General features: G+C 38.5%; 1 protein-coding gene across 1 annotated transcript in view; it reads left to right on the top strand.

Moving 5' to 3' along the window:
* The window catches only part of AGBL3 (AGBL carboxypeptidase 3), a 57,799-nt gene extending 32,439 nt beyond the window's left edge, over positions 1-25,360 (top strand). Inside the window, 6 exon segments of the mRNA XM_087821326.1 lie at positions 3,742-3,828; positions 5,990-6,047; positions 6,437-6,508; positions 16,665-16,961; positions 20,045-20,276; positions 23,900-25,360. Of these exon segments, the coding sequence (XP_087677452.1) occupies positions 3,742-3,828; positions 5,990-6,047; positions 6,437-6,508; positions 16,665-16,961; positions 20,045-20,276; positions 23,900-24,326 (1,173 nt within the window). The 3' untranslated portion in view covers positions 24,327-25,360.

The following is a 25,360-nucleotide window of genomic DNA, read 5'->3' as shown; positions in this document are numbered from 1 at the left end:
AAGAGAGAGCACATAAGATAGAAGCTGGTCTTATTGCAGCCTAACCTCAGAAGCTGAATCCCATCACTTTTGCCATAGTCCACTCATTAGAAGCGAATCACTAGATTGAGCCCACCCTCCCAGAAAGAGGGTTATAGAAGGGCATGAATGCTAGGAGATGGGGATCATTAGAGGCGATTGTTTACCACAAATGTAAAAGCCACAACTTTGATTAGACCTTTGCCTTAAGGCTATGTTAAAGCCAGCCTTCAAATTCTAAAATTGGGCCTCCTTGTTTTCCCTCTCAATTCAGTTCTCTTGTCCATGTATTTTTGAGCGGATTTCTTTCTTGTAGCAACTTATCTAAATGAAGCCAGCAACAACCCACTCATACTCTATAAACATTCTGCCTCAAAATCTCTGTGTCCAGTGACACAGGTCTGCTAGGTACATTTTCTGTCTTTCACACTGTCACAGGAGACAGTTTTACTAAATGTATCACCTCTGCATAACTGTGTCACTATTTTTCTAACTTCCTATAACAGTTTCAATGCCATCTGTTGTTAGCCAGTCACAAAGCCAATGGTTGTCACATAGTTTAGGTTTTTGTTAGGACAGCATCATACTTCTAGGTATCAAGTTCTGTATTATTCATATGTTACTGCGTTAAGTCCTCTTGTTTCCTTTCATATCTTCTGTCTGTTCTGTCCATCATCGTGAGTGGGGTATAGAGATCTCCAACCGTGATTGTAGAACTAGCATCTATTTCTTTCTTCAATTCTGTCCATTTTGCTTCATATATTTAGTGGTCTGTCATTAGATATGTAAATGTTTATAATTACTGTATCTTATTGTATTGAATCTTTTATTAATATATAATATCCTTCTTTGTCTCTTACAACATTTTTTAATTCAAAGTCCATTTTGTCTGATACTGGTTTAGCCATCCCTGCTCTCTTTTGGTTACTATTTGAATGAAATATCTTTTCCATCGTTTCACTTTTTGGATCTTTTGAGTCTGTTATAGACAGCATATAGTTGGATCATGTGTTTTTATTCTGCCAAGATCTTTCTTTTGACTGGAAAGTTTAATGCATTTACAGTGAAAATAATTACTGATACAAAGGGACTAACTTCTCTCACTCTGCTGTTTGTTTCCTATGTGTCTTACAGTATTTTTGTCACTCATATCCTACATTACTGTCTTCATATGTGTTCAGTTGATTTTTCTGTAGTGAAATGTTTAAATTCCTTTCTTATTTCCTATTTTGTCTATTCGATAGGTATTTTCTTTGTGGTCCCTGTGGGGATTACATTTAACATCTTAAAGTTATAATATGCTAAGTTTAACTTATTCCAGTTTACCTTCCATAACATACAAAACTCTGCTCCTATTCAGCTGCAGTCCCCTTTCAATGTTGATGTCAAAAAAGTACATCTTTATACATTGTGTGCCCCAAAATATACACTAATACTTTCTTTAAATGTATTAGTCTCTTAAATTACGTAGAAAACAAGATTTGGACTTACAAACCAAAGTTATGGTAGTACTAGCTTTTACACTAATAATAGTAGGGTTTTCTTTAAATGTTAGTCACTCATCATGTAGAAAACAAAAGGTGCAGTTTGAAACCATTGTTGTAATAATACTAGCTTTTATAACTGCCCATGTATTTACCTGTATTGAGATCATTATTTCTCCCCACGCCTTCAAGTTACTGTTGTCACTGGACTAAAGAGGTCCATTTCCCTGCAAAGCCCAATAGGACACAAACATGAGTTTGCAGCAAAGAAAGTAAGGGTTCATTTCAGGAAGCAGCCCACACCGGGAGACAGGTGAGCTAATGCTCAAGCCTGGCTCCCTGATGGCTTCCAAGGGGTGGATTATATAGGGGAAAATCATTAATCATGGTGATTAAGGGAATTAGGGTGGTGGTCAGGGTCACGGTCTCTACTGATTGGTCAGCGATAGGGGAGGGGGTACTTGATCAGTGCATCTGGTCCTGTTCTCAGGCATGGCGTCGCTTTGTTTGGCTTTGCCCATTTTATTGACCAGGAGCTAAAACTCAGCTGTGGCCTAGATGTTATCTCCAGTTTGACCAAAACTCTGTCTTTGGGGTCAGCAGACCCAAGGCCTTGCTCTTAGCTTATTTGATGCTGCCAGAACCTCATTGTCCTCAGGGCTTAATGACTAAGGGAGTGGACGTGCAAGGGAGGAGGGGGCAGGTGAGTCATGGTGCTGGGTGGCGCCAGTTTGAATCAAAAGGAAAGAAAGCAGAAAAGGTCCTATTAAAGAAATGAACTCTTGCCCGGCCGGGTGCGGCCCAGCGGTTGAGCATCGACCTAGGATCCAGGAGATTGCGGTTTGATTCCCAGTCAGGGCACATGCCTGGGGTGCGGGCTTGACCTCCAGTCGGGGGCGTGCAGGAGGCAGCTGATCAATGACTCTCTTTCATCACTGATGTTTCTATCTCTCTCTCCCTCTCCCTCTCTCTTTCTCTCTCTGAAATCAATGAAGATATATTACAAAAAGGAAAAAAAGAACTTTCTACTGTGGTACATTGTCTAGTGTCCTTTCATTTCACCTTACAGAAGTCCCTTGAGCATTCCTTGCAAGGCTGATCTAGTGGTCACGAACACCCTCAGCTTTTGTGTATCTGGGAATGTCTTCATTTCTCCCTAATTTTTTCACTCTGCCAGGATTTTTTCTTTATTAAGCACTGTGAATATATTGGCACACTGTCTTCTGGCCTCCACAGTTTCTGATGAGAAATCTGCTAATGATCTTATTGAGGGTCCCTCTCATGTAATAATTTACTTCCCTCTTGCTGCTTTCAAGATTCTCTTTTTATCTTTGACCTTGAAAGTTTGATTATAAAGTATCTTTGTCTTGGTGTGGATTTTTTATTGCAAATATGTTTTTTATTTTAAGTATAGTTGATATAAAATATTATATTAGTTTCAGGAGTACAGCATAGTGATTTGACGTTTCTGTACCTTACAGTGTCACCGTGTAAACCCATCACAGTATTATTGACTATATTCCCCTTCACCTTTCACCTGTCCCTCCAATGCCCGCCCCTCTAGCAGTCATCAGTTTGATCTGTTTCTGTGAATCTGTTTTTGTTATTTTGTTTGTTCATTTGTTTTGGTTTTTTTTAGATCCCACATATAAGTTAAACCTTATCATATTTGTCTTTGTCTGTCTGATTAAAATCATTAAAATGACCATATTACCCAAACTAATCTACAGATTCAATGTGATCCATATTATAAAATACCAATGACGTTCTTCTCAGAACTTACACAGATAATCCTAAAATTATTATGGAGTTGGTATGGGTTTTTTTATTTCATCTTACTTAGAGTTCACTAAGTCTCCTGGATGTTTACATTCATGTCTTTCATTAAATTGGGACGTTTTCAGCCATTATTTCTTAACTCATTGGCATTTCTGGGTGGCTGGCTCCTCCAGTTCTAAGTCTGGGTATATGAGGCAAACACACACACACACAAGGAATCTACTCAAGGTCATGTTTCTCCTTTGCTCCTCAGATCCCTCACCAGTTTGCCTTCTGTTTTCACCTTTTAGAGCCTCTTATATTCATTTTGTTATAATACCCAGTGTTTTTAGTTGTACTTAGAGGGAGGAATAGGAACACTACTTCATCTTCTTACAAGTGAAAATCTCAAGATATTTTATGTCTGCATATATACTGTCTTTGATTAAATGTTGATTTTAAATATGATTCTTTTATGTAGATAAAAAGCAAGAAAAAACATCTGAAAACAAAAAAGGAAAGAAATTCTGCCCTAGCCAGCCATCAAAATGCCAGAGAAGAGCAAGGGGTAAGTTAATTCATAGATCTGGTTGTTAGCAGCTTCTGAAAAAATGATTGCAAGGGAATGGGGGTTATTTCCTCTACCCTAATTTTTTCCTCAGAAAGAGTTCATGATTAAAATGTTGCTCATCTTATTTACTGTTTATAAAAGCACTAAAGAACCTTGACAGATAAGAGGAGAGTCTTATTAAGGAGCGATATTTAAATTTCACTTACACTCACCTTACTCAGAAAAGCATTTGAGGCATCTTGCAAAGATGCATTGATATCTAGAAATAAAGCTAAGAGAAATTAAATGGGAATACAAAGGTATAGACTAGATGGTACTGGGAGATTAGCTTCCACATGACAGAGTGGGAGCTCTGCAGACCCATTCACTAGCAGAAGTGGGTGAAAATTATTTTTAAAAGAACAACAAAAAACATTTAAACAATGAGGTTCAAAGACTTTCTCCATAAAGAAATCAAAAGGCAGGAAGGCAGTCATCGATCCTGAGAGGAAGGAAGTGAAAGCTAAAGAATGTGTCATGTTCCAGTTCTCTGGGTGCTTCCCCTGAGTTTTGCTGTACTTTTCAGTTACAATGATGAGATCATCTTTATTCGCAGCTCTGAAAAATTTTATACTTTTATAGTTTTTAGACTTTTCCATGACTGGAAGACTACACACCAGAGTTACCACTGGACATCTCTAGGGTATAGGAACACTTTGATTTTTCACTGCTTACACCCCTGTTGTTTGAATATATACAGTACTCTTGTAATTTTCTTGTAATTACAAGAAATTGTAATTGTAAGAACACACACACAAAAAGAATATTCTTTCTAATGGATTCAGCTACTTATCAATGAAAAAGTTGAACCTTTTGGTCAAGATTAAGGGAGGACTGCCCTGGCTGGTTTGGTGGTTAGAGCATTGGCCTATGGACTGAAGGGTCTTGGGTTCAATTCTAGTCAAGGGCATGTACCTCGGCTGCAGGCTCAATCCCTGGCCTCGGTCAGTGCATGTGCAGGAGGCAACCAGTCGATGTGTTGCTCTCACATCAATGTTTTTCTCTCTCCCTCCCTTCCACTGTCTCTGAAAAGCAATGGAAAAAAATATCCTCAGTAAGGATTAAAAAAAAAAAAAAAAAAGATTAAGGGGGAGGACTGGGGAGTTAGTATTGAAGGAGGACAGACTTTAGTTTGGCAGATGAGCGAGCTTTGGAGATGGACGGTGGTGATGGTTGCACAGCAGTGTAAATGTGCTTAAGAACATTGAACTGTGCACTTAAAAATGGTTAAGATGGGGTCTTGACCAGTGTGGTTCAGTTGGCTGAGCATAGTCCTGTGCACCAAAGGGTCTCTGATTCGATTCCCAGTCAGTGCACATGCCAGGGTTGTGGGCTCGATCCCCAGTAGGGGACATTCAGGAGGCAGCTGATTGATGTTTCTCTCACATCCATGTTTCTCTCTCTCTACTTCTCTCTTCCTCTCTAAAAAAATCAATAAAAACATTTTTATAAATGGTTAAGATGGTAAATTTTGTTTGGTATATTTTATCACACCAAAAAAAAAGAAGATTATGGGGGAATTTAAACAGTGAATTAATTATACACTGGCTGCTATGAGGTTGGGCTAAAGACTAAAATCAAGCACACGCAATCAGGGAAAACACAACCACGGGTCATATTGGCAACTCCTTTCAACATAGAAAGCAATGTCATGTATGTTCTTCTTTACTGAGCTCGTTTGCAAGCTACAAAAAAATATTTTTTACCTTTTTATATAAGCATTGTTTTGTAATTGCTTATACATTTTTATACAATTTTATATATTTTCACCGATTGCACACTTATCTTCCTATATCTTTACTCTTTTCATTTCAGGAGGTGAGATTATAAACTACATTTTTTGTCTCTCATCATAAATAAGTTCTATATGCAGTGAACATTTTTTATACTCCCTTTAATGCCAAAATATAATATCAATATTTTCTTCTCATTGTTCTAGGAGAAAAGTAATGTTGGAAAAGGTATTAGGAAGTTCCAGTTTAAGAGATTATTTTATCCATTCTAAACCTACAAGGATAAAATGAGAAATGTTGAAAACAACTCTTCCGTAGATCATATAGGAAATATACCTCATTTTCATTTATAACATAGTATTGTTTTCCTTCTGTGTTTCCATTAGGTTTGTGATAAGGGACATTTGGTGCAGAGACACAAAGAATCAAGTTCTGATGTGAAAGGTAATGTTTTACTTCTACCCTCTCATAAACAATTCATTCAACAAACACTGTTTTTGTGCCACAACTTTGAGATTCCCACTGTGCTTGGTGTTTAGAGATACTAAGACCTTATAAATTCCTGTTTGTGTATATTCTCAATTATTTATTTGTAATAGATTCTTAGAAAGGAATTGCTGACTCAAAGGGTATGAACATTTTTTAGAGTTTTGCTATAAATAGCGAAAATGCAACAAAAAATCATAAGATTTGATAACTGTATTAATTTAATTGAACTAAACTGTTGATATATTATCTGCTAGCATTTTTATGTGGAAAAAGATAAAAATATGAAACGTAAAAGTCAATGAATTGTTTTCATGCTTCTAATCATCTTTTACCATCTTTTCTAGATACAAGGCCAAGTGTATCAAATAATCGTATATTTGAATATTTCAGAAGACAGTTTCCTAATCAAGGTATGAGTGAGTAAAATGGGAATATAGAGAGTAATGAGTGGTCACCTACCATTTGTATGTGAGCTATTTAATACTTTGTGTTCGATAAAGATCTATTTACAAGAAACTGGAAGAATATCTTCATATTGGATAGACAAGGAAAAATTTACCTTCCCAGAAATTTTGAATCTCAAATTTTTACTTTTTTTTTTTTAAGTATGTCTTTATTGATTTCAGAGAGAGGAAGGGACAGGGAGAGAGAAAGATAAAAACATCAATGATAAGGGAGTCATGGATTGCCTGCCTCCTGCACGCCCCCTGCAGGGGATCAAGCCCACAACCCAGCATGTGCCCTGACCGGGAATCGAACTGCAATCTCCTGGATCCTAGGTCGATGCTCAACCACTGAGCTGTGCCAGCCAGGCTACTTTTCTTTATAGCTCTAGAAATATATAGAGGAAGCCAGTAGATATTCATTATATTTCATTTTGCTTTCTTGTAATCTTACCCAGTCAAAAAAAATAAAATAATTCATCTGACTGTGTAATTCTTTCATTCCCATATCACTGACTCTTAGAGCAGAAAGAAACCTTGAGAGACTCTAGTCATACCTCCTACTAATTACAGGATCCAGCCTTTGATACTCATCCAGCCTTTGATATCTGGTGACAGGTCGTTTACGAAATTATAACACAGTTCATCATCCCATTGCTAGAGAGCTATAGCATTGAAAAACCGTTCTTTTCATGTTCAGTTAAAAACGTGTGTCCCTGTGAATTTCATCCACCTCGTTAATAATACAGAACCTTGAGTAAAAGAACCTTAAAGGTAAACATTTCTGACTGACTCATATTCCCTCGTTCCTGAAATAATGAGAATAAATGTAATGCCTCTTCCACATTATCATAAGTGTTTTTTAAAAGCTATTATTTATTTCCCTGAAACTTTCCCTTTACTTTTTTCCAACCATCCATAATTCAGCATGATTCAGGTTCCTCTACCATCTTATTTTGTTCTTTTCTATCACTATTCAAGCTTAAATGAAGCTGAACACAGTATTGCAGATGTCATCTAATGAGTATACAGGGTGGGACAGAAGTAGGTTTACAGTTGTGAGTATGCAAAACAGTTCATTCTTGTATCATTATCTATTGTTGTATTATTTTCCATATGAACAACTTTCTCATAAGCCTACTTTTCCCCAAGCCTGTAGAATAAATCATCATTCTCATTTGCTTCTTTCTAGATCCAAGATTTCCTTTGATGCTGTCTAAGATTACATCTTTTCTTTGAATATCAACATACTGGATTAACATATACTCACACCTATAAAGTATTATTTTCACAGTGTGGCAGCTAACTTATGTCTCCTCCAGCCTATACTTCTTCAATTTTGGTTTGGTATTTTGGTTCAAAGTACTGGTTCTTAAATTTATTCCTGCTAAATTAAGTCGTCTTCGATTCAGCTGTTCATGAACTCTTTTATCTTTTTTTTTTTTTTTTTAATCCTCACCCGAGGATATTTTTTCCATTTTCAGAGAGTGGAAGGGAGAGAGAGAGAGAGAAACATCAATGTGAGAGAGACACATTGATTGGTTGCCTCCCACATGAGCCCAACCAGGGCCAGGGATCAAGCCTGCAACCGATATACATGCCCTTGACCGAAAATTGAACCCAAGACCCTTCAATCTGAGGGCAGTCACTCTAACCACTGAGCCAAACTGGCCAAGGCCCTTTATTCTCTCTTAATTTGGACCAGCTGCTCAACCTTTGTTATTCACAGCACTGGCATGTTTGAAGATTATGGGCCAGTTGTCTTATAGACTGTTCAGTTTTAAACTTTTAATGTACACCACAGTTACCTGAGGAACTTATGAAAACATCAGCTTCTGATTTGGAGTTGGTCTTTGTCGTCAACCTCAGATAATTCTGGGGTTGGTGAGGGATCTGCATACCACACTTTGCAACTCACCACTTTGGGAGTTACAGTGAGAGTTGGTGGAACCCAGCCCATCCAACCCATATTCATCCTGAATAGCTTCCTTACACAAATTTTCTTTCCATAAAGATCTGTTATTTAAACAAAACAAAAATTTTCGATTACCATTGGCTGCAGCATAGAAACCAAGTTTTCTAACATGAGGTACCTGATGTCCAATGAACGGGCCCTGACTACCTCTTTTATCTCTTGTGATTTTCTGCCTTTTACTCAACACTTGAGCAAAGATGATCTTCCTGTAGCCTCCAAATATGTGAGTCTTCTCACCTCATTGCCTTTACTCATGCTGTCTCCTCTGCCTGAACCATACCTTGCCCTCTCTTCAACCAGATTAGCTGCTCATTTAAGGAGTAGGTATCAAAGTTTAATTACAGTAAAAGTGAGATAGAATGAGTGATAATGATATGCACAGATTGCTCTAGTGCTCAGAGGGGGACCTGATCCAGCCTTGAAATCTCGGGGAATGTTTTCTTGAAGGAATTGATCCTTAAATTCTGATAAGTCTTAACTGACAAGTTAGGCATTTAGCAGGGAGAGGAGAATCACTTCCTTGAATTCTTAAAAGATTGTTGTGGGTGATTTTGTGATCTTACATGCAAATTCTTATTTGACATGCAGTGTGCCTGGGACTAGACATAACTCATCCAGAGCCTATTGACTTTGGTCATCTCTTACCAATATTTATTCTAGTCAGAAGAAAACATTTGATAGAAAAGACAAACAATTTAAGATCTGAGAGATTCTAAGATGGCGGCAGATTGAATGGAAGCTACACTGGCACTCTCTCAGGACCAAACTTGAATTACAACTAAAATATAGAAAAACCATCCTGAATAATCAACTGAAGATGAGCTGGAGAGCACCCTCATAACCCAGGGCCTAAAGTGGAGACCACATAGAGACTGGTAGAGAGTGTGGAGGCGCAAGAGGACTGGCTGGGCTCCCAAAGGCAGCAGCTGAGTTTCTGGAGGGATATCTCAGCTGTGGGGGGTCCCACTGAGAACTCTGGGCCTAAACCCCAAGCTGGGCTCCCCAGCCCAGAGCACCAGAACTGAGAAAGGTGCCCACATAACATCTGCCTGTGAAAAGCAGCAGGGTTTTCGTCTGCCAGGGAGAGAAGGCTAGAAATGCAGGCACCCTCTTAAAGGGCCAACGCACAAAGTTTTGTGTGCAGCCACTCACCTTGGTCTCCAGCAGAAGGAGGGTAGAGTGGCTTGGAGTGCTGTGAGGAGATTCCGGGCTTGTGTGAGGAGATAGAGCTCAGACGGCAGCCATCTGGATTCCTGTGCTAAGTCATTCCCTTGAGAAGAGGACATCTTTCTCAAGCTGACCTTTGCCAGCCAGGCAGCTTTTGCCTGGGGGAGGGAAGCAATTGCCCCACCCTGTTGGAAAACCTTTCACCTCCAAGCTGTGGAATTTAGGTGGCCTACAGCCTGAGGCTCATTAAGAGACTCAGATTAATCTGCCTGCAGGCAGAGGTGGACCTCTGGGTGCTTTTAGTCTTTGCCTGATCTGCTTCTGGACCTGGGCTTTGGAAAAGCAGACATTGGGGTGCATCTTGGTCCTTCCAAATATACCCAGCCACAGCAGAGGTGAAAAGCAGAAAGCTTCAAACAGGGTACTCAGGGCCAATCACAAACAGTGTCTGACATTGGCCTGCATCAGAGACTCTCCAAAAAGACTGAGAGTCCTAGCAGATCTACCTGATACACAGAAGCAAACCTAAATAGGCAGCCAAAATGGGGAGCCAAAAAGCCCCAAATGAAAGAACAAGAGAATTTTCCAGAAGAGCTAAATGAACTGGAGATAAGCAGTCTATCAGATACAGAGTTCAGAATACTGATTTTAAGAATGATGAGAAAAGATAGGGAAACTATGAAGGAAATTAAGAATAACATAGCATAAAGAATACATTGGAAGGAATAAATAGCAGATTAGAGAAAGCTGAGGATCGGATCACTGAATGAGAGACGGTAGAAAAAAATCAGATGCAAAAACAAGAGGGCAGTTTAAGGGAGCTGTGGGACAACATGAAACATAATATTTGCATCATAGGAGTGCCAAAAGGGGAAGATAATAAGGAATGGATAGAGAATCTGTTTGAAAAAATAATGACAGAGCCCGGGTGGGCATGGCTCAGCAGTTGAGCATCGACCTAAGATCCAGGAGATTGCGGTTCCATTCCTGGTCAGAGCGCATGCCCGGGTTACGGGCTCGATCACCAGTGGGGGGCCTGCAGGAGGCAGTCTATCAGTGATGACTCTCTCATCATTGATGTTTCTGACTCTCCCCTCTCCCTTCTTCTCTCTGAAATCAATAGATTTTAAAAAAAAAGAAAAAAGAATGGCAAAAAACTTCCCTAACCTGGTGAAGGAAAAAGTCACACAAGTTCAGGAGGCACAGAGAGTCCCAAGCAAGAAGAACCCAAAGAGGCCCATGCCCAGAAACATAATTAAAATGCCAAAAATTCAAGACAAAGAAAATCTTAAAGGAAGCTAGAGAAAAGCAATCTGTTACCTACAAAGGAGCTCCCATAAGGCTGTCAACTGATATCTCATCAGAAACTCTACAGGCCAGAAGGAAATGGCATGAAGTATTCAAGGTAATGAACAGGAAAGATCTGAAACCAAGACTACATCCAGCAAGGCTATCATTAAAAATAGGTGGTAAAATAAAGAGCTTCCCAGACAAAAAAAGGCTAAAGGAGTTTATCACCACCAAACCAGCATTGCAAGAAATATTAAAGGGACTATACTGTCATAAGAAGTAGAAATAGAGACACAAAGGCATAAAGAATTAAAATGGCAATAGATAAGTACCTATCAATAATAACCTTAAATGTAAACAAATTAAATGCTCCAATCAAAAGATATAGGGTAGCTGAATGGATGAGAAAACATGACCCAAATATATGCTGTCTACAAGAGACCCACCTCAGAACAAAAGAGACACACAGGATGAGAGTGAAGGAATAGAAAAAAGTTTCCCATGCAGTTGGAAATTAAAAAAACGCTGGGGTAGCAATACTCATATCTGACAAAATAGACTTCAAAATGAAGACCATAAGGGACAATAAATGTCACTACATAATCCTAAAGGGATTGATCCAACAAGAGGATATAACCCGGACAAACATATATATGTACCCAATATAGAAGCACCTAAATGTATAAAAAAAACAAGGAGGAATTTAAGGGAGAGATCGACAGCAATAGTCATAGCAGGGGACTTTATCACCCCACTGACTTCACTGGATAAGTCTTCTAGACAAAAAATCAACAAGGAAACAGTGACCCTAAGTGACACACTAGATCAGATGGATTTAATTAACATTTACAGAACATTCCACCCCAAAGCTGCAGAATAGACATTCTTCTCAAGTGCACATGGGACATTCTCAAACATAGACCACATGTTAGGACATAAAGCAAGTCTCTACAAGTTCAAGAAGCTTGAAATCATATCAAGCATCTTCTCAGATCATAATGGCATGAAATTAGAAATCAACTATAATAAAACAAAAACATTCAAACACATGGAAGCTAAGTAGCATGTTATTAAACAGTGAATGGGTATCAAAGAGATCAAGGAAGAAATCATAAACTTCCTGGAAACAAAAATGAACACACAACAACCCCAAATCTATGGGACACAATGAAAGCAGTCCTGAGAGGGAAGTTCATAGCACTACAGGCTGACCTCAAAAAACAAAAAACTTCTAATAAGCTATCTAACCCTACCACTTAAAGATTTAGAAAGAGAACAAGAAAAGCTCAGAGTAAGTAAAAGAAAGGAAATAATAAAGATCACAGCAGAAATAAATGACATAGGGACTAAAAAAACAATACAAAAGATCAATGAAACCAAGAGCTGGTTCTTTGAAAAGATAAACAAGATTGATGAACCTTTAGCCAGACTCATCAAGAAACAAAGAGTAAGAACCCAAATAAACAAAATCAGAAACAAAAGAGGTAAAGTAACAACTGACCAAATAGAAATACAAAGGATTGTAAGAAAATACTATGAACAACTATACGCCAACAAGACGAAATGGACAAATTCCTAGAAAAATACAACCTTCCAAAACTCAATCAGGAAGAGTCCGAAAACCTGAATAGGCCTATAACTGCTGATGCAGTTGAAGCTGTAATCAAAAAACTCCCAGCACACAAAAGCCCTGGTCCCGACAGCTTCACAGGAGAGTTTTACCTAACGTTCAAAGAACTAACACTTATCCTCCTCAAACTATTCCAAAAAATCCAAGAGGAAGGAACACTTCCAAGCTCTTTTTACGAGGCCAGCATTAGCCTAATTCCAAAACCAGATAAAGACACTACAAAGAAAATTACAGGCCAGTATCCCTGATGAACATAAATGCTAAAATCCTCGACAAAATATTAGCAAATCAGATCCAGCAATATATTAAAAAGATCATACATCATGACCAAGTGGGACTTATTCAGGGATGCAAGGCTGGTACAATATTCACAAATCAATAAATGTGATACATCACATAAACAAAATGAAAGACAAAACTCACCTGATCATATCAATAGATGCAGAAAAGGCATGACAAAATCCAACACTCATTTTTGATAAAAACCCTCAGCAAAGTGGGAATAGAAAGATCATACTTCAACATAATAAAGGCCATGTATGACAAACCTACAGCCAACATCATACTCAATGGGCAAAAACTAAAAGCATTTCCCCTAAGAACAGGAACAAGACAAGGGTGTCCACTTTCACCACTCTTATTCAACATAGTACTAGAAGTCCTTGCCACACTGGTCAGACAAGAAGAAAACATGAAATGCATCCAAATTGGAAAGGTGGAAGTAAAACTCATTATTTGCAGATGACATGATTTTGTTACATAGAAAGTCCTAAAGACTACACCAAAAAAACTACTAGATTTAATAAATGAATTCAGCAAGGTAGCAAGATACAAAATTAACACCTAGATATCGATGCCGTTTTTTACACCAATAATGAACTCACAGAGAAACTAAAAGAACAATCCCATTTACCACTGCAACAAAAAATTAAGATACTTAGGAATAAACTTAATGAAAGAGATAAAAGACCTATACTCAGAAAACTACAGGATGTTGCAAAAAGAGATAGAGGTAGATATAATCAAGTAGAAGTATATACCTTGTTCATGGATTGGAAGAATTAACATCATTAAAATGACCATACTACCCAAAGCAATCTATAAATTCAGTGCAATCCCTATTAAAATACCAGCAGCATATTTCACAGATCTAAAACAAACACTTCAAAAATTTATATGAAACCAAAAAAGACCCTGAATAGCCATGGCAATCTTGAGAAAAAAGAAAGCTGGAGGCATCACAATACCAAATAACAAGTTATACTACAAAGCCACTGTAATTAAAACAGCCTGGTACTGACACAAGAACAGACATATAGATCAGTGGAGCAGAACAGTGAACCCATTACATTCAATTTGTATTTGACAAAGGACGCAAGAATTTACAATGGAGTAAAGACAGTCTCTTCAATAAATGGTGTTGTGAAAATTGAACAGGTACATTCAAAAAATGAAACTAGACCACCAACTTACACCATACACAAAAATAAACTCAATGGATAAAAGACTTAAATGTAGGACTTGAAACCATAAAAGTCCTAGAAGAAAATGTAGGCAGCAAAATCTCAGACATCTCTCGTAGTAATATGTTTGCCGATCCGATACATCTAGGACAACAGAAACAAAGGAGAAAATTAACAAATGGCACTACATCAAAATAAAAAGCCTCTGCACAGCAAAGGAAACCAACAGAATGAAAAGGGAGCCCACTGTATGGGAGAACATATTTGCCAGTGACACATCTGATAAAGGGTTAATATCCAAACTATATAAGGAACTCATACAACTTAACAAAAGGAAGACAGACAATCCAATTAAAAAATGAGCAAAGGACCTAAATAGACACTTGTCCAAAGAGGACATACAGATGGCCGAGAGACACGAAAAAATGCTCAATGTCGCTAATCATCAGAGATGCAAATTAAAACCACAATGAGGTATCACCTTACACCTGTTTTCAGAATGGCTCCATCAACAAATCAACAAATGACACCTGCTAGCGAGGGTGTGGAGAAAGGGAACCCTGGTACACTGCTGGTGGGAATGCAGACTTGTGCAGCCACTATGGAAAACAGTATGGAGTTTTCTCAAAAGATTAAAAATTGACCTGCCATTTGACCCAGTGATCCCACTTCTAGGAATAGATCCTAAGGAACCCGAAACACCAATCAGAACTTATGCCCCCCTATGTTCACAGCAGTGCAATTTACAATAGCTAAGATCTGGAAACAGCCCAAGTGCCCATCAGCAGATGAGTGGATAAAAAAGCTGTGGGACATTTACACCATGGAATACTATGTGGCTGTAAAGAGGAAGAATCTCGTACTCTTTGGGATAGTATGGATGGAACTGGAGAGTATTATGCTAAGTGAAATAAGCCAGGCAGAGAAAGATAAGTATCACATGGTCTCACTCATATGTAGACTATGATGGACAAAATAGATCCGGAGACATAGAAGCATGGATCAGACTGACAAATCTCAGAGGGAAGTCGGCGGTATGGGGGAGGGTAAGGGGAGAGATTAACCTAATAACTTATATGCATATATGCATAATCCATGGACACAGACAATATTGTGGTGAATGCCTGGGGGGTGGGGGGAGCAGGCGGGTGCAGGGGGGATCAATGGGGGGGAAAAGGGGACATCTGTAATACTTTCAACAATAAATTTAAAAAAAATAAAAAGTTAGTCACCCTATTATGCATGTAGATGTCCTTCATAGATCCTAACATACATAGAATCAGTTCTCAATTTTTGACAGTCATTAGATAGGCATTTCTACTGTTTGCTATTCTGTTGAAACACTTTAATTAAAAGGCTTCCAAGTGGAATATGCACTAACATATTTCATATGTCTGAATGAGACAATGACAGATTAATTGAAGGTAAGCTCAATTAAGTTAGCCATTAAATATATGAGATAATTGTCAAGAAAGTAAAACATTTAAGTTTTGTTAATCTTAAAAATCTAAGTTCAGAAATTTTATGGTATATTTTTTTTTTTAGTGAAAATGCCTAGACCAGTCCCTTCCTGGCTTCTAAAAAGATACTTGCGGTAGGAGAACTACTACCTGACTCCTTTTTCTCTGTTTTATAAGATTTTGATTTTGAATTTAAAAAACAGGTAAAAGTCACACTTTGATAACAATTGCTAATCTGATATCTCCTTATATTCTGTCTAGTATCTGTGACTAGGTCAGTTTTATATATATGAGTGCCCATGTAATGTGTTTTGAAGAGTTCTAAGATTTTAATATCCCCAAACTATCGCCAATAAATGCCTTAAAATCTACAGGCATTTATTTCTATGCATTTTGTCCTTGCATTATCTGAGTTTCTCTTTTTAAAAAGAAATAGGTCTGTCATAAGATAATTACTTAGCACTTTAGAATGAACGACCATCAAATGTTTTACTGTCCGTACTAGCAGTTGGAGCACTGGTCACGTAGGGCTGATACTACTACCTAAAAACTGAAAAAGGAATACTAGAAAGAGAAGTCAGGGGTAACAGAAATAAACTTTGTAGTTGTGTCTAAACCAGTAATCTGATACCACTAGCTCCCTTGGCAAGTTTCCCTTCTTAGGCATAATCTGGACAACCATCGGAACTGTGGAGCAGGTAAGTATTTGAGAACAGACTGACAGTGTCTAACAGAACTTGGTTTCTGTTCAATAAAAATGGCTTCTGTTGAAATATGTAGCCAGGAGCCCCCAAAACTTAAAAAATAAAGTAAGAAACCATCTTGGGCATACCTGTACTTGGATCTAGAATTGATTGATTTAAACTAAGACTTAAATTTTAAAAATATATTATCATATCTAAGGAAAGAAATCAAATGATATATCAAGATAAGAGAGAGTGATAGAAAAAGTACTGAAATTAGATGTGAATCCTAGACCTGCCCCTCCCTCGTATTAGCTGTTCGATCTTGAAAGCAAGTAGCTTAGTCTCCCGAATTCCCTGGCATCCTCTCACATCCCCTCTGACGTAAGACGGAAGGTAGCATTGGCCGTCCTCCTGTGTCGCAGGGCTGGTGGGAGCCCCAGGAGGGTAACATCTCTAAGGATCCTTTGCGTGCTGCAGTTGTAACCTACAAGTACACGATGGTATGACAGTGCTCTTGATAGATGGTTCACTGTTGATAGAGTGCCCAATATCTTTCAGCTCCCAAAGTATGACTGAGAGGCTTAGCGAAGACCAACAAAGACATTTTTTAGAAACCGGTAAGAGACCAATCCAGGAAAGAATTCAGCCCAAGAGCCCTGATTTGTATGGAGACTGCTTCAAAGTGACGCCCTTGAAGTGTGCCCTGAGCAAACAAGCTCCCAGTTGGACTGAGAAGAAAAGGATACCAACAGAAGGTTTTTTTATTTTTATTTTTCAGATTTTAATAAATGCAAATGTGGCTTTCACTGTATCGTCATTAATAAATCCTATGGAATCAGGATTTGGAGGAACTGCTTTTGTAAACAGGGATAATTAATAGCCATTTTATTCCCAACGCTGAAAAATGCTTGCCTTGAAAAAAAAATATTTAATTCACTAATTCCCAGTATCTCCTTGTGGCTGTTTTTTTTATTACTGCTTCAGTTTCCTTAGTTCAGCACCAATATCTCTGTTATTGATGCCTCTCAGTACCACAGAATGAAGAAGCAGTGAGCTGCTGACACAGCATGGATAACTGAGAATCACTGTGCCAAGTAAAAGAAGCCAGACACAGAAAAGTAACTTACATGATGCGTTCTTATTCATCAAGACAGATCTGGGAATTAGGAAGCTTTCCTTACCCATCCCCAAGTAGTAGTTGAAGTCCCACTTCTGCAATTCTGTATTAAGTTCCCTGCCTTATCTCTGTAGAAATATATACTCTGATTGATGCTTTACTTTTCTCTCTCTAGTCCTGTTAGCATATTAATGACAAGGACTATAGTTTTCATGCCTGTTTAATAAACCAAGTATAATGCCAGACACATGATAAGCATTCAGTGAATGTTTGTTGACTTCATTTCCGTTGCAGGCATTGCTGGACGCTGTGTCATATGTTCCCTCGTTCATTATCTTTCAAGGCCAGCTAATGCAATGAGTGCTTAAGGCACTCGCTTCCTTTCTTTTTAGTAAAGGCTAATTCCTTTTCTAAAAAAGTTTTATTGTAGAAATTTCAAACATAAAAGTAGAGAGCCTAGAGTAATGAACCCACAGGTGTCCATCATCCACCATTAATAATTATCAACATCTCGCTAGTCTTGTTTCATCTATAGTCCCACCACTTTTTTTTGCTAAAGTATTTAAAGCAAATCCAGCAAATCATATCTTTTTGCCCATAAATAGTTCAATTATATATCTCTAAATAATTTTTTCAAATTCTAATGTATTTCTTTTATTCTAAGCATATTCTACTTTTCTTATGCTGTCTACATGACAGTTTAGGCATTATAATTGTAAATACTGCTGCCATATCCTTTAAAATGTTGACTAGTCTTCCTTCATGCTCCACTCTGGGTTCTTGTTTCCCCCTCTCCTTTCTATATATTGAATTTTTAATTGTGTTACAATGCACCATCTTAACTATTTTTAAGTATAAAGTCCAGCAGTGTTACATACATTCACTTTCTTGTGCACACAATCTCCGGAAGTCTTTTCATCTTTCAAAACTGAAACTCCATACCCATTAGACAGCATCTCACATCCCTCCCTCCCCTGGGCCCCGGCAGCTACCCTACTTTTCCCCATGACTTGACTACTCTAGGGAGCTCATACTAATGGCATCAGTACTTGGAAGATGAGAACAGTCTTTGTCTTTTGGTTACTAGCTTAATGTCCTCAAGGTTCAGTTGCAGGTGTCAGTTTCCTTCGTGTTTTAGGGCTGAATAGATATTCCATTATATGTGTACCACATTTTTTATCCATTCATTCGTCAGTGGGCACTTGAGTTGCTTCCACCTTTTGGCTGTTGTGAGTAATGCTGCTATGAACAAAAACTTTTTGAGACTCTGCTTCCAATATGAGGGTCATTTACCCAGAAGTGGAATTGCTGGACCATAAGGTAGCTCTATTTTAATTTTTGCAGCCCCACCATGCTAGTATTGTCCACAGCGGATGTACCATTTTCCACTCCCACCAACAGTTCACAAGGTTCTAATTTTATCCGCGTCTTTGCCATTGCTGAATCTGTTCTGGGTTTTTGGATAGTTGCCACCTTAATGGGTGTGGAGTAGAGGAAGTACTTTTTAAACAGACTATTTTTAGAGCAGTTTGATAAATACTTTTAAAAAATGTTATACTTTTATTATAACAATTAACAAAATAAGTAATAATTCCCTTCATATCATCTAACAAATGGGGTTTCTAACGTGCACGTCCCACAGTTTTCCTCATATCTCCATTCTTTTGTCAGATCAAAAGCTTTGGAGCCACCACTGAGTCTTCTTCTCTCACCCACAGCTAATTCATCAGAAAACCCCAAAATATATCTAGGATCCCACACGCACACTTCTCACCCTTCTGGCCATGGCCATCACCCTGGGCCAAGCTGTCATCCTCTCTCCTGGATTATTGCACTAACCTTCCAAGAGATAATGTTACTATTTCAGTAACCTTCCTGCTTGTCCAACCTTGACCCTGTTTAATCTGTTCTTACCTCAGCAACAGCATGATCCTGTCGAAACAAATCTATGATGTGACCCTCCTCTGCTCAAAGCCTTGCAGTTACTCCCCATTTCATACTCAGTAAAAATCGAAGTCCTTACAGTAGCCTCTGTGGCCCTATGTAAACTGAGCCCCCGTAGACCTCTCTGAGCTCTCACCTCTTTCCCCTTGTGCTGTGCCATCTTGAACACACTACCATGCTCCTAGCTCAGTGCCTTTGCACTTACTGTTCCCCTTGCCGAGAATGTTCTTTCCCGTGAAAGCTGCCTGACTCTCTCCCTGGCTCCCATAACACGGCGTCACAGGGAGGCCTTCTCCAAACCCCTTTTTATTTTTATTTTTTTAATATATCTTTATTGATTTCAGAGAGAGGAAAGGAAGGGGAGAGAGAGATAAAAACATCAATGATGAGAGAGTCATTGATTGGCTGCAGCCCGCAACTCGGGCATGTGCCCTGACCGGGAATCGAACCCCGATCGCCTGGATCCTAGGTCGACGCTTAACTGCTGAGCCACGCCCAGCCGGGCTCCAAACCCCTTTTTAAAAACAGAAATCAACCTTTCCCCAAGAATCCCTTGTTTCCTTGCCCAGCTGTATGCTGCCCCATAAACATCATCATTATCTAACATACTATATATTTTACGTGTTCATTTGCTGCTTTTCTGCCCCTATACTTAAAGAATAAGCTTCAGGTGGGTAAGAATTTTTAGATAGAATTCTTAGCACATAAGGCTCAATAAGTACTTGTTGAATCATTTCAGTCTCCATATCTAAACATATTTTTGTGGTCGCCCCCCAGATCTGCGTAACAACCTAAAAAGCAAAATGAAACAATCTACATCTTTCCAAAGCAAGAAGACTGGTGTAAATTGGACAGATGATGAAAAAAGAATCTACAGGGATAAAAGAATAGCTCAGACTGAAGAGATACTGCAGTATTTGATTCCTATCATGGATAGCACTAAAAATATGCAAACCACTCAGATAAAACAGATGTTCAATCCAAGAACCGACTTCCAAATCCAGCAGCAGTAAGTCAATACAATTTTGTCATCCTTAACTATTCACTACATTCTTTTTTAAGGAAGCACAGCTAATTAATTCATTATCCTAAGAATCACAGGTGGGCAAAGGGCGGCAGAGAGGGGGATACTTGCAATTATGTCAACATTAAAAATTCTTAATAAAAATAGATAAATAAGTAAATTAATTAATTAATTAAAATGGTGCATACACTGCATTGCACGCAGGGACAAAGGCCGAAAGCCATAAGAAAGCCTTGGCTTGTGCAAGAGTAAGTTGTCTGGCCTCATGATATTGTTTATGTGCATGAAACCGCTCATTAATTTGGATCTGTGAATCAGGTATACATAAAGTATGGCCATAGTCTGACTTGAGATTTCTCAGGTGTGTTTAAACTTTATAAGCTTAGGGGGCAACCAGAATTAGAAATAATTAACCTGAGTTACTTCAGCTTTTGATACTCAGAGAAAAACAGGAAGGATGAGACTGGATTTCTTTTTATTAAAGATAAAAAAAAATAAAACCAAAACTAAGGCAAAAAGGAAACCTATATAAATAAAATAAAAATGATAAGCTGAAAATAATAAATATACTTATATTTTCAGCAAATTTTCAAAAACTACTTTCTGTGCCCTGGCCAGTGTGGCTTAGTGGTTAGGGCATCAGCCCATGCACAGATTCTCAGTCAAGGGCACATACCTGGGTTGCAGGTTCAATCCCCAGCCCTGGTCCGAATGAAAGCAGGAGGCAACCACTTGATATGTGCCTCTCACATCAATGTTTCTCTCTCTCTCCCCTCCCTCCCTTCCACTCTCTCTAAAAATCAATGGAAAAAATATCCTCTGATGAGAATTAACAAAACCAAAAAAACTGCTTTCTATGTGCTAGACATGGGTCCATGTTTACATGTGCACACACACACATTTTACATCCTACACATAAGGAGACTGAGATACAAAGAGGTTAAGTAATTTGTCCAAGGTCACATAGTCAGTAGGTAGCAGAATTGGATTCAACCGCATTCTCACTCCAAAGTCTTTCGTCACTACACTTCAAAATTTCTCTTTATAATAAAAATGAAAGACAGAGGACTCATATACTTAATACTCAAAAATAGCCTACAAATCAATGACAAAATTATGAATATTTCAATAGGAAAATGAGCAAAGGCGATGAACCAGAAATTCACAAAGGAAGAAAAAAAAAAACATGGCCAATGAACATTTTAAAATGTTCAATCTCACTTAAATCCCAAGAGGGCAAATTAAAACAATAATGAAATGCTACTCATTTTTGCCTCTCAGTGGAAGAATTCATTCACTAATTGTTGGAATGTAAACTTAGGGAGTTTCTGGAAGACAACCCAACAGTACAAATGAAAAATCCTTAATATCTACATTCATTTTTATAAGAAATTAAACCTTTAGAAATTGATCCTAAGGGGGGTAAAGCTAGGTAAGGGCTAAAAGATTTCTGTAGTGATGTTCATTTCAGCATGGTTTATAAGAACCAAAGAAAAAAAAGAAACAATTTTGAAAAAGAATAAAGTAGAAAAAAACAGTCTATCTGATTTCAACACCTTTTATATAGTTACTGTAATAAGAGAGTGTAGTATTAGAGGAATAAACATATATATTAATAGAACCAAATAGAGAGCCCAGAAATAGACCCATACAGATATGCTTGACCAATTTTGACAACAATGCAAAAGCAATTCAATGAAGGAGAGAGAGAATTTTCAACCAATGCTGTTGGAACAATTAGACATCCATAGGCCAAAAATATGAAACTTAACCTAAACTCGTTTCTTATACAAAAAAAATAATGATAATTTAAAATGGATCATGGACATAACTATACAGCATAAACCTATAAAACTTTTAGGAAAAAATAGGAACTCTTGCCTTGGCTGGTTTTGCTCAGTGGTTAGAGCGTCGGCCCTCGGACGGAAGGGTCCCGGGTTTGACTCCGGCCAACGGCACGGACCTCAGTTGCAGGCTCTATCCCTGACCCGTGTCAGGATGTGAGCAGGAGGCAACCAATCGATGTGTGTCTCTCACATCGATGTTTCTCTCTCTCTCTCCCTCCCACTCTCTCTGAAAAGCAATGGAAAAAATATCCTCGCGTGAGGGTTAAAAAAAAAATAGAAACTCTTCATAAGAGTTGGGCAAAAAGTTATACTTTACACCAAAAGCATAATCCATAAAGAAAAATGGATACGTTAGACTTCATCAAAATAACTGTGTTTGCCCTTCAAAAGATCCAGTTAAGAGGGTAAAAAGACAACTATAAAATAGGAAATATTTGCAAACCATATAAATAAGAGACTAGTATCTAGATTAAAGAAGTTTCAAAATGTAACAGTAAGAAAACAAATACTTCATTCAGAAAATGAGCAAAACATATGGACCCATTACACCAAACAGAACATACAGAGGTCACACAACCACGCAAAAAGATGTTCCACATCATGAGCCATTAGGGAAATGCAAATTAAAACCACAATGAGATAGCTACACACTATCAGAATGGCCAAAACAAAAACAGTGATAACACGGGATGTGCCGAGGGTGCGGAGAAACTGCAGCACTCCCACGTTGCTGCTGGGAATGTCAATGTGCGGTCACTCTGGGGAACAGTTTGATGGTTTCTTTAAAAACCACCCATATAACTCTAACTGCCATAGAACCCAGAAATTGCTCTCCTGCACATTAATCCCAGAGAAATGAAAACACGTTCACACAAAAGCCTGTACACCAATGTTTATAGCAGTTTTCCTTGGAATAGCCTCAAAATGGGAACAATCCACATGTCCTTCAGTAGAGGAATGATTAACACTGTAGTACATCCAGGCCCTGGGCTCGGCTCAGACACAGAACAACCTGAGTCAATCTGCAGAGGGCTGTGCTGGGTGAAAAAAGCCGGCCCCAGAGGTTACACACTTAGGATTGTGCTTATATAACATTCTTTGAGGTGATAAAATTATGGAATTCAGACAACAGGTTAATGATTGCCAGGAGTGAAGGAGGGGCTGGGCAGGGAGGAAAGCAGTTATGTCTATAAAAGGTAAACATGAGGAAACTGTTCTGTACCTTGATGATACCAATGGCAATATCCTGGTTATATTATTGTGCTTCTCAAAATTAAAGTTTTAATTAAAAATATAGTTGAAAGTTTGTGGTAAAAAATGGAATTCTAAAGGAGACTGAGGGACTTTAAGCGGCTGCAACTTGTAATTTACCAAACCCTCTCTCTTGAGGAAAACTTCCCTTTCTTGGACTTACAGTGATCTTTTTACTGACCATAGGAAAAACTTATAGTGTGTACACTGAGTTCATTCTAATAGAATAAACAGATTTGTGAAAACTTAGAGAGAATTTCCTTTCACTAGATGTATAAGCAAGGAGCTGAGGCCCAGAGTGACCATTATATCAGGAAGCCTGGGGTCAGGGCAGGTATCCAAATAAACATAGCCTCTAGGCATGTAGAATGCAGAATTGGAGTAATGCTGAAAAATCATGACCAGAGATGCAGTGGTAAAAGTCTTGAGGGAAGAAAAATAGACTTACCCTATTACAAATACCTAGGGAACATGCTGGGCAAAAACTCACGCATTTTCTTTCTTTTCTAGACTAAACCCAGCTACTTATATAAACATAAAGAGATACAGTGCATCTTGGGCACCACCCAGACATCTCCCTTTTATAAGCCAAAGGCACCTTATGTCAAGCTCTCCAGAATTGCTCCAGTCTGTGTCCCAGAGGTCATGTGAAAGCCTGTCACCTCTCAAAGGGCACAAGAAAAGGAAAACACGCTCTCAAATCAAAGCCATGAAGACTAAAGACATGAAACCTGTCAGCAGCGAATGGGAAGTTGCTTCCTCAAGTTTTGCGAAGGATGCAAATATTATCAAAGGCAAGAGTCTTCAAGCTGAGGAATCCAACCAGCAGAGCTCCGTGCAGACAGCCCTCCCCCATCTGACTCAAAATGAGGATGAGCAACGAAATTAGAATGATGGACCACCCGCCTTCCATTTGCAGTTCCAGAGGCAGAAATAATCTAGCTCTTTGCTGCTCTGAAAACTGTGGATGAAAGATGACATGCTCACCTATTAAAAAGGAGAGAGAAAAGCCCTCCCCACCCCTCTGTCACTGTTCCTCTCCCTACACATGCATATGCATATACTACACTACCAATCCTAGGTATCCCATCTTCTTTAGTGGGAACATCTTTCAGACATATAAAAAGAAATCTGGAGCCCTGGCCAGTGTGGTGCAGTGGTTTGTGTTGGCCCATGCACTGAAGGGTCGCAGGTTCGATTCCCAGTAAAGGGCACGTACCTGGGTTGCAGGTTAGACCCCTAACCCCAGTTGGGCCGCATGCGGGATGCAACCAATCCATATGTCTCTCTTACATCTGTCTCTCTCTCTCTCTAAAAATCAATGAAAAAATTATCCTTGGGAAAGGATTAACAAACAAAAAAATCTGGAGAAAAGCTAGCAGATTTAAAATTTTCTTAGGTACTTATATTTCATTTTTATCAAGATGGGGGGGGGAATCTCTAAACTTTTGACTTCTTCCAAAATGATTTATTGATGCAACACCAAAAAACACCCCTAAGAGCTCAGGAAGGAATGACCTGTACTCTCACTGACTTTAATGTCCCGACTAGGCACTTGAATGAATTAGTCAACAAACATTTCCTGGATTTCTGTTATATCTATAGTGTTCTAGAAACCACTGGTGATTTTTTTTAAAAGACATTTCTCCCCACTAGAAGATTACTGTATAATTGTACATATAAGACAGACGTGACAAAAATAATTACAGAATAAAATCATGCATAGTAAAGTGCTAAGATTTGAGCAAAAGCATGGCACAAAAAGACACTGGAATGCATAGACTATGGTTCAAATCGTGGTTTTACTTCTCAAAATTTAGCAGCAATGTAAAAGATGAGATGTGCAGTTTCCCTTAGAGCTGATGAATGTATAGCTCCAGCCATTTATCTGCGTGGAAGCAAGTAGAGGGCCTCACAGTTTGTCATTCATGCAACAGTGAGCACTGGCGAGATTCCTGAAGGACACCACAA

Source organism: Miniopterus natalensis, chromosome 10, assembly GCF_054644295.1.
Source record: "Miniopterus natalensis isolate mMinNat1 chromosome 10, mMinNat1.hap1, whole genome shotgun sequence".
Classification (NCBI taxonomy): domain Eukaryota; kingdom Metazoa; phylum Chordata; class Mammalia; order Chiroptera; family Miniopteridae; genus Miniopterus; species Miniopterus natalensis.
The sequence above is the reverse complement of the archived record's forward strand: the minus strand, read 5'-3'. Positions and strand labels throughout refer to the sequence as shown.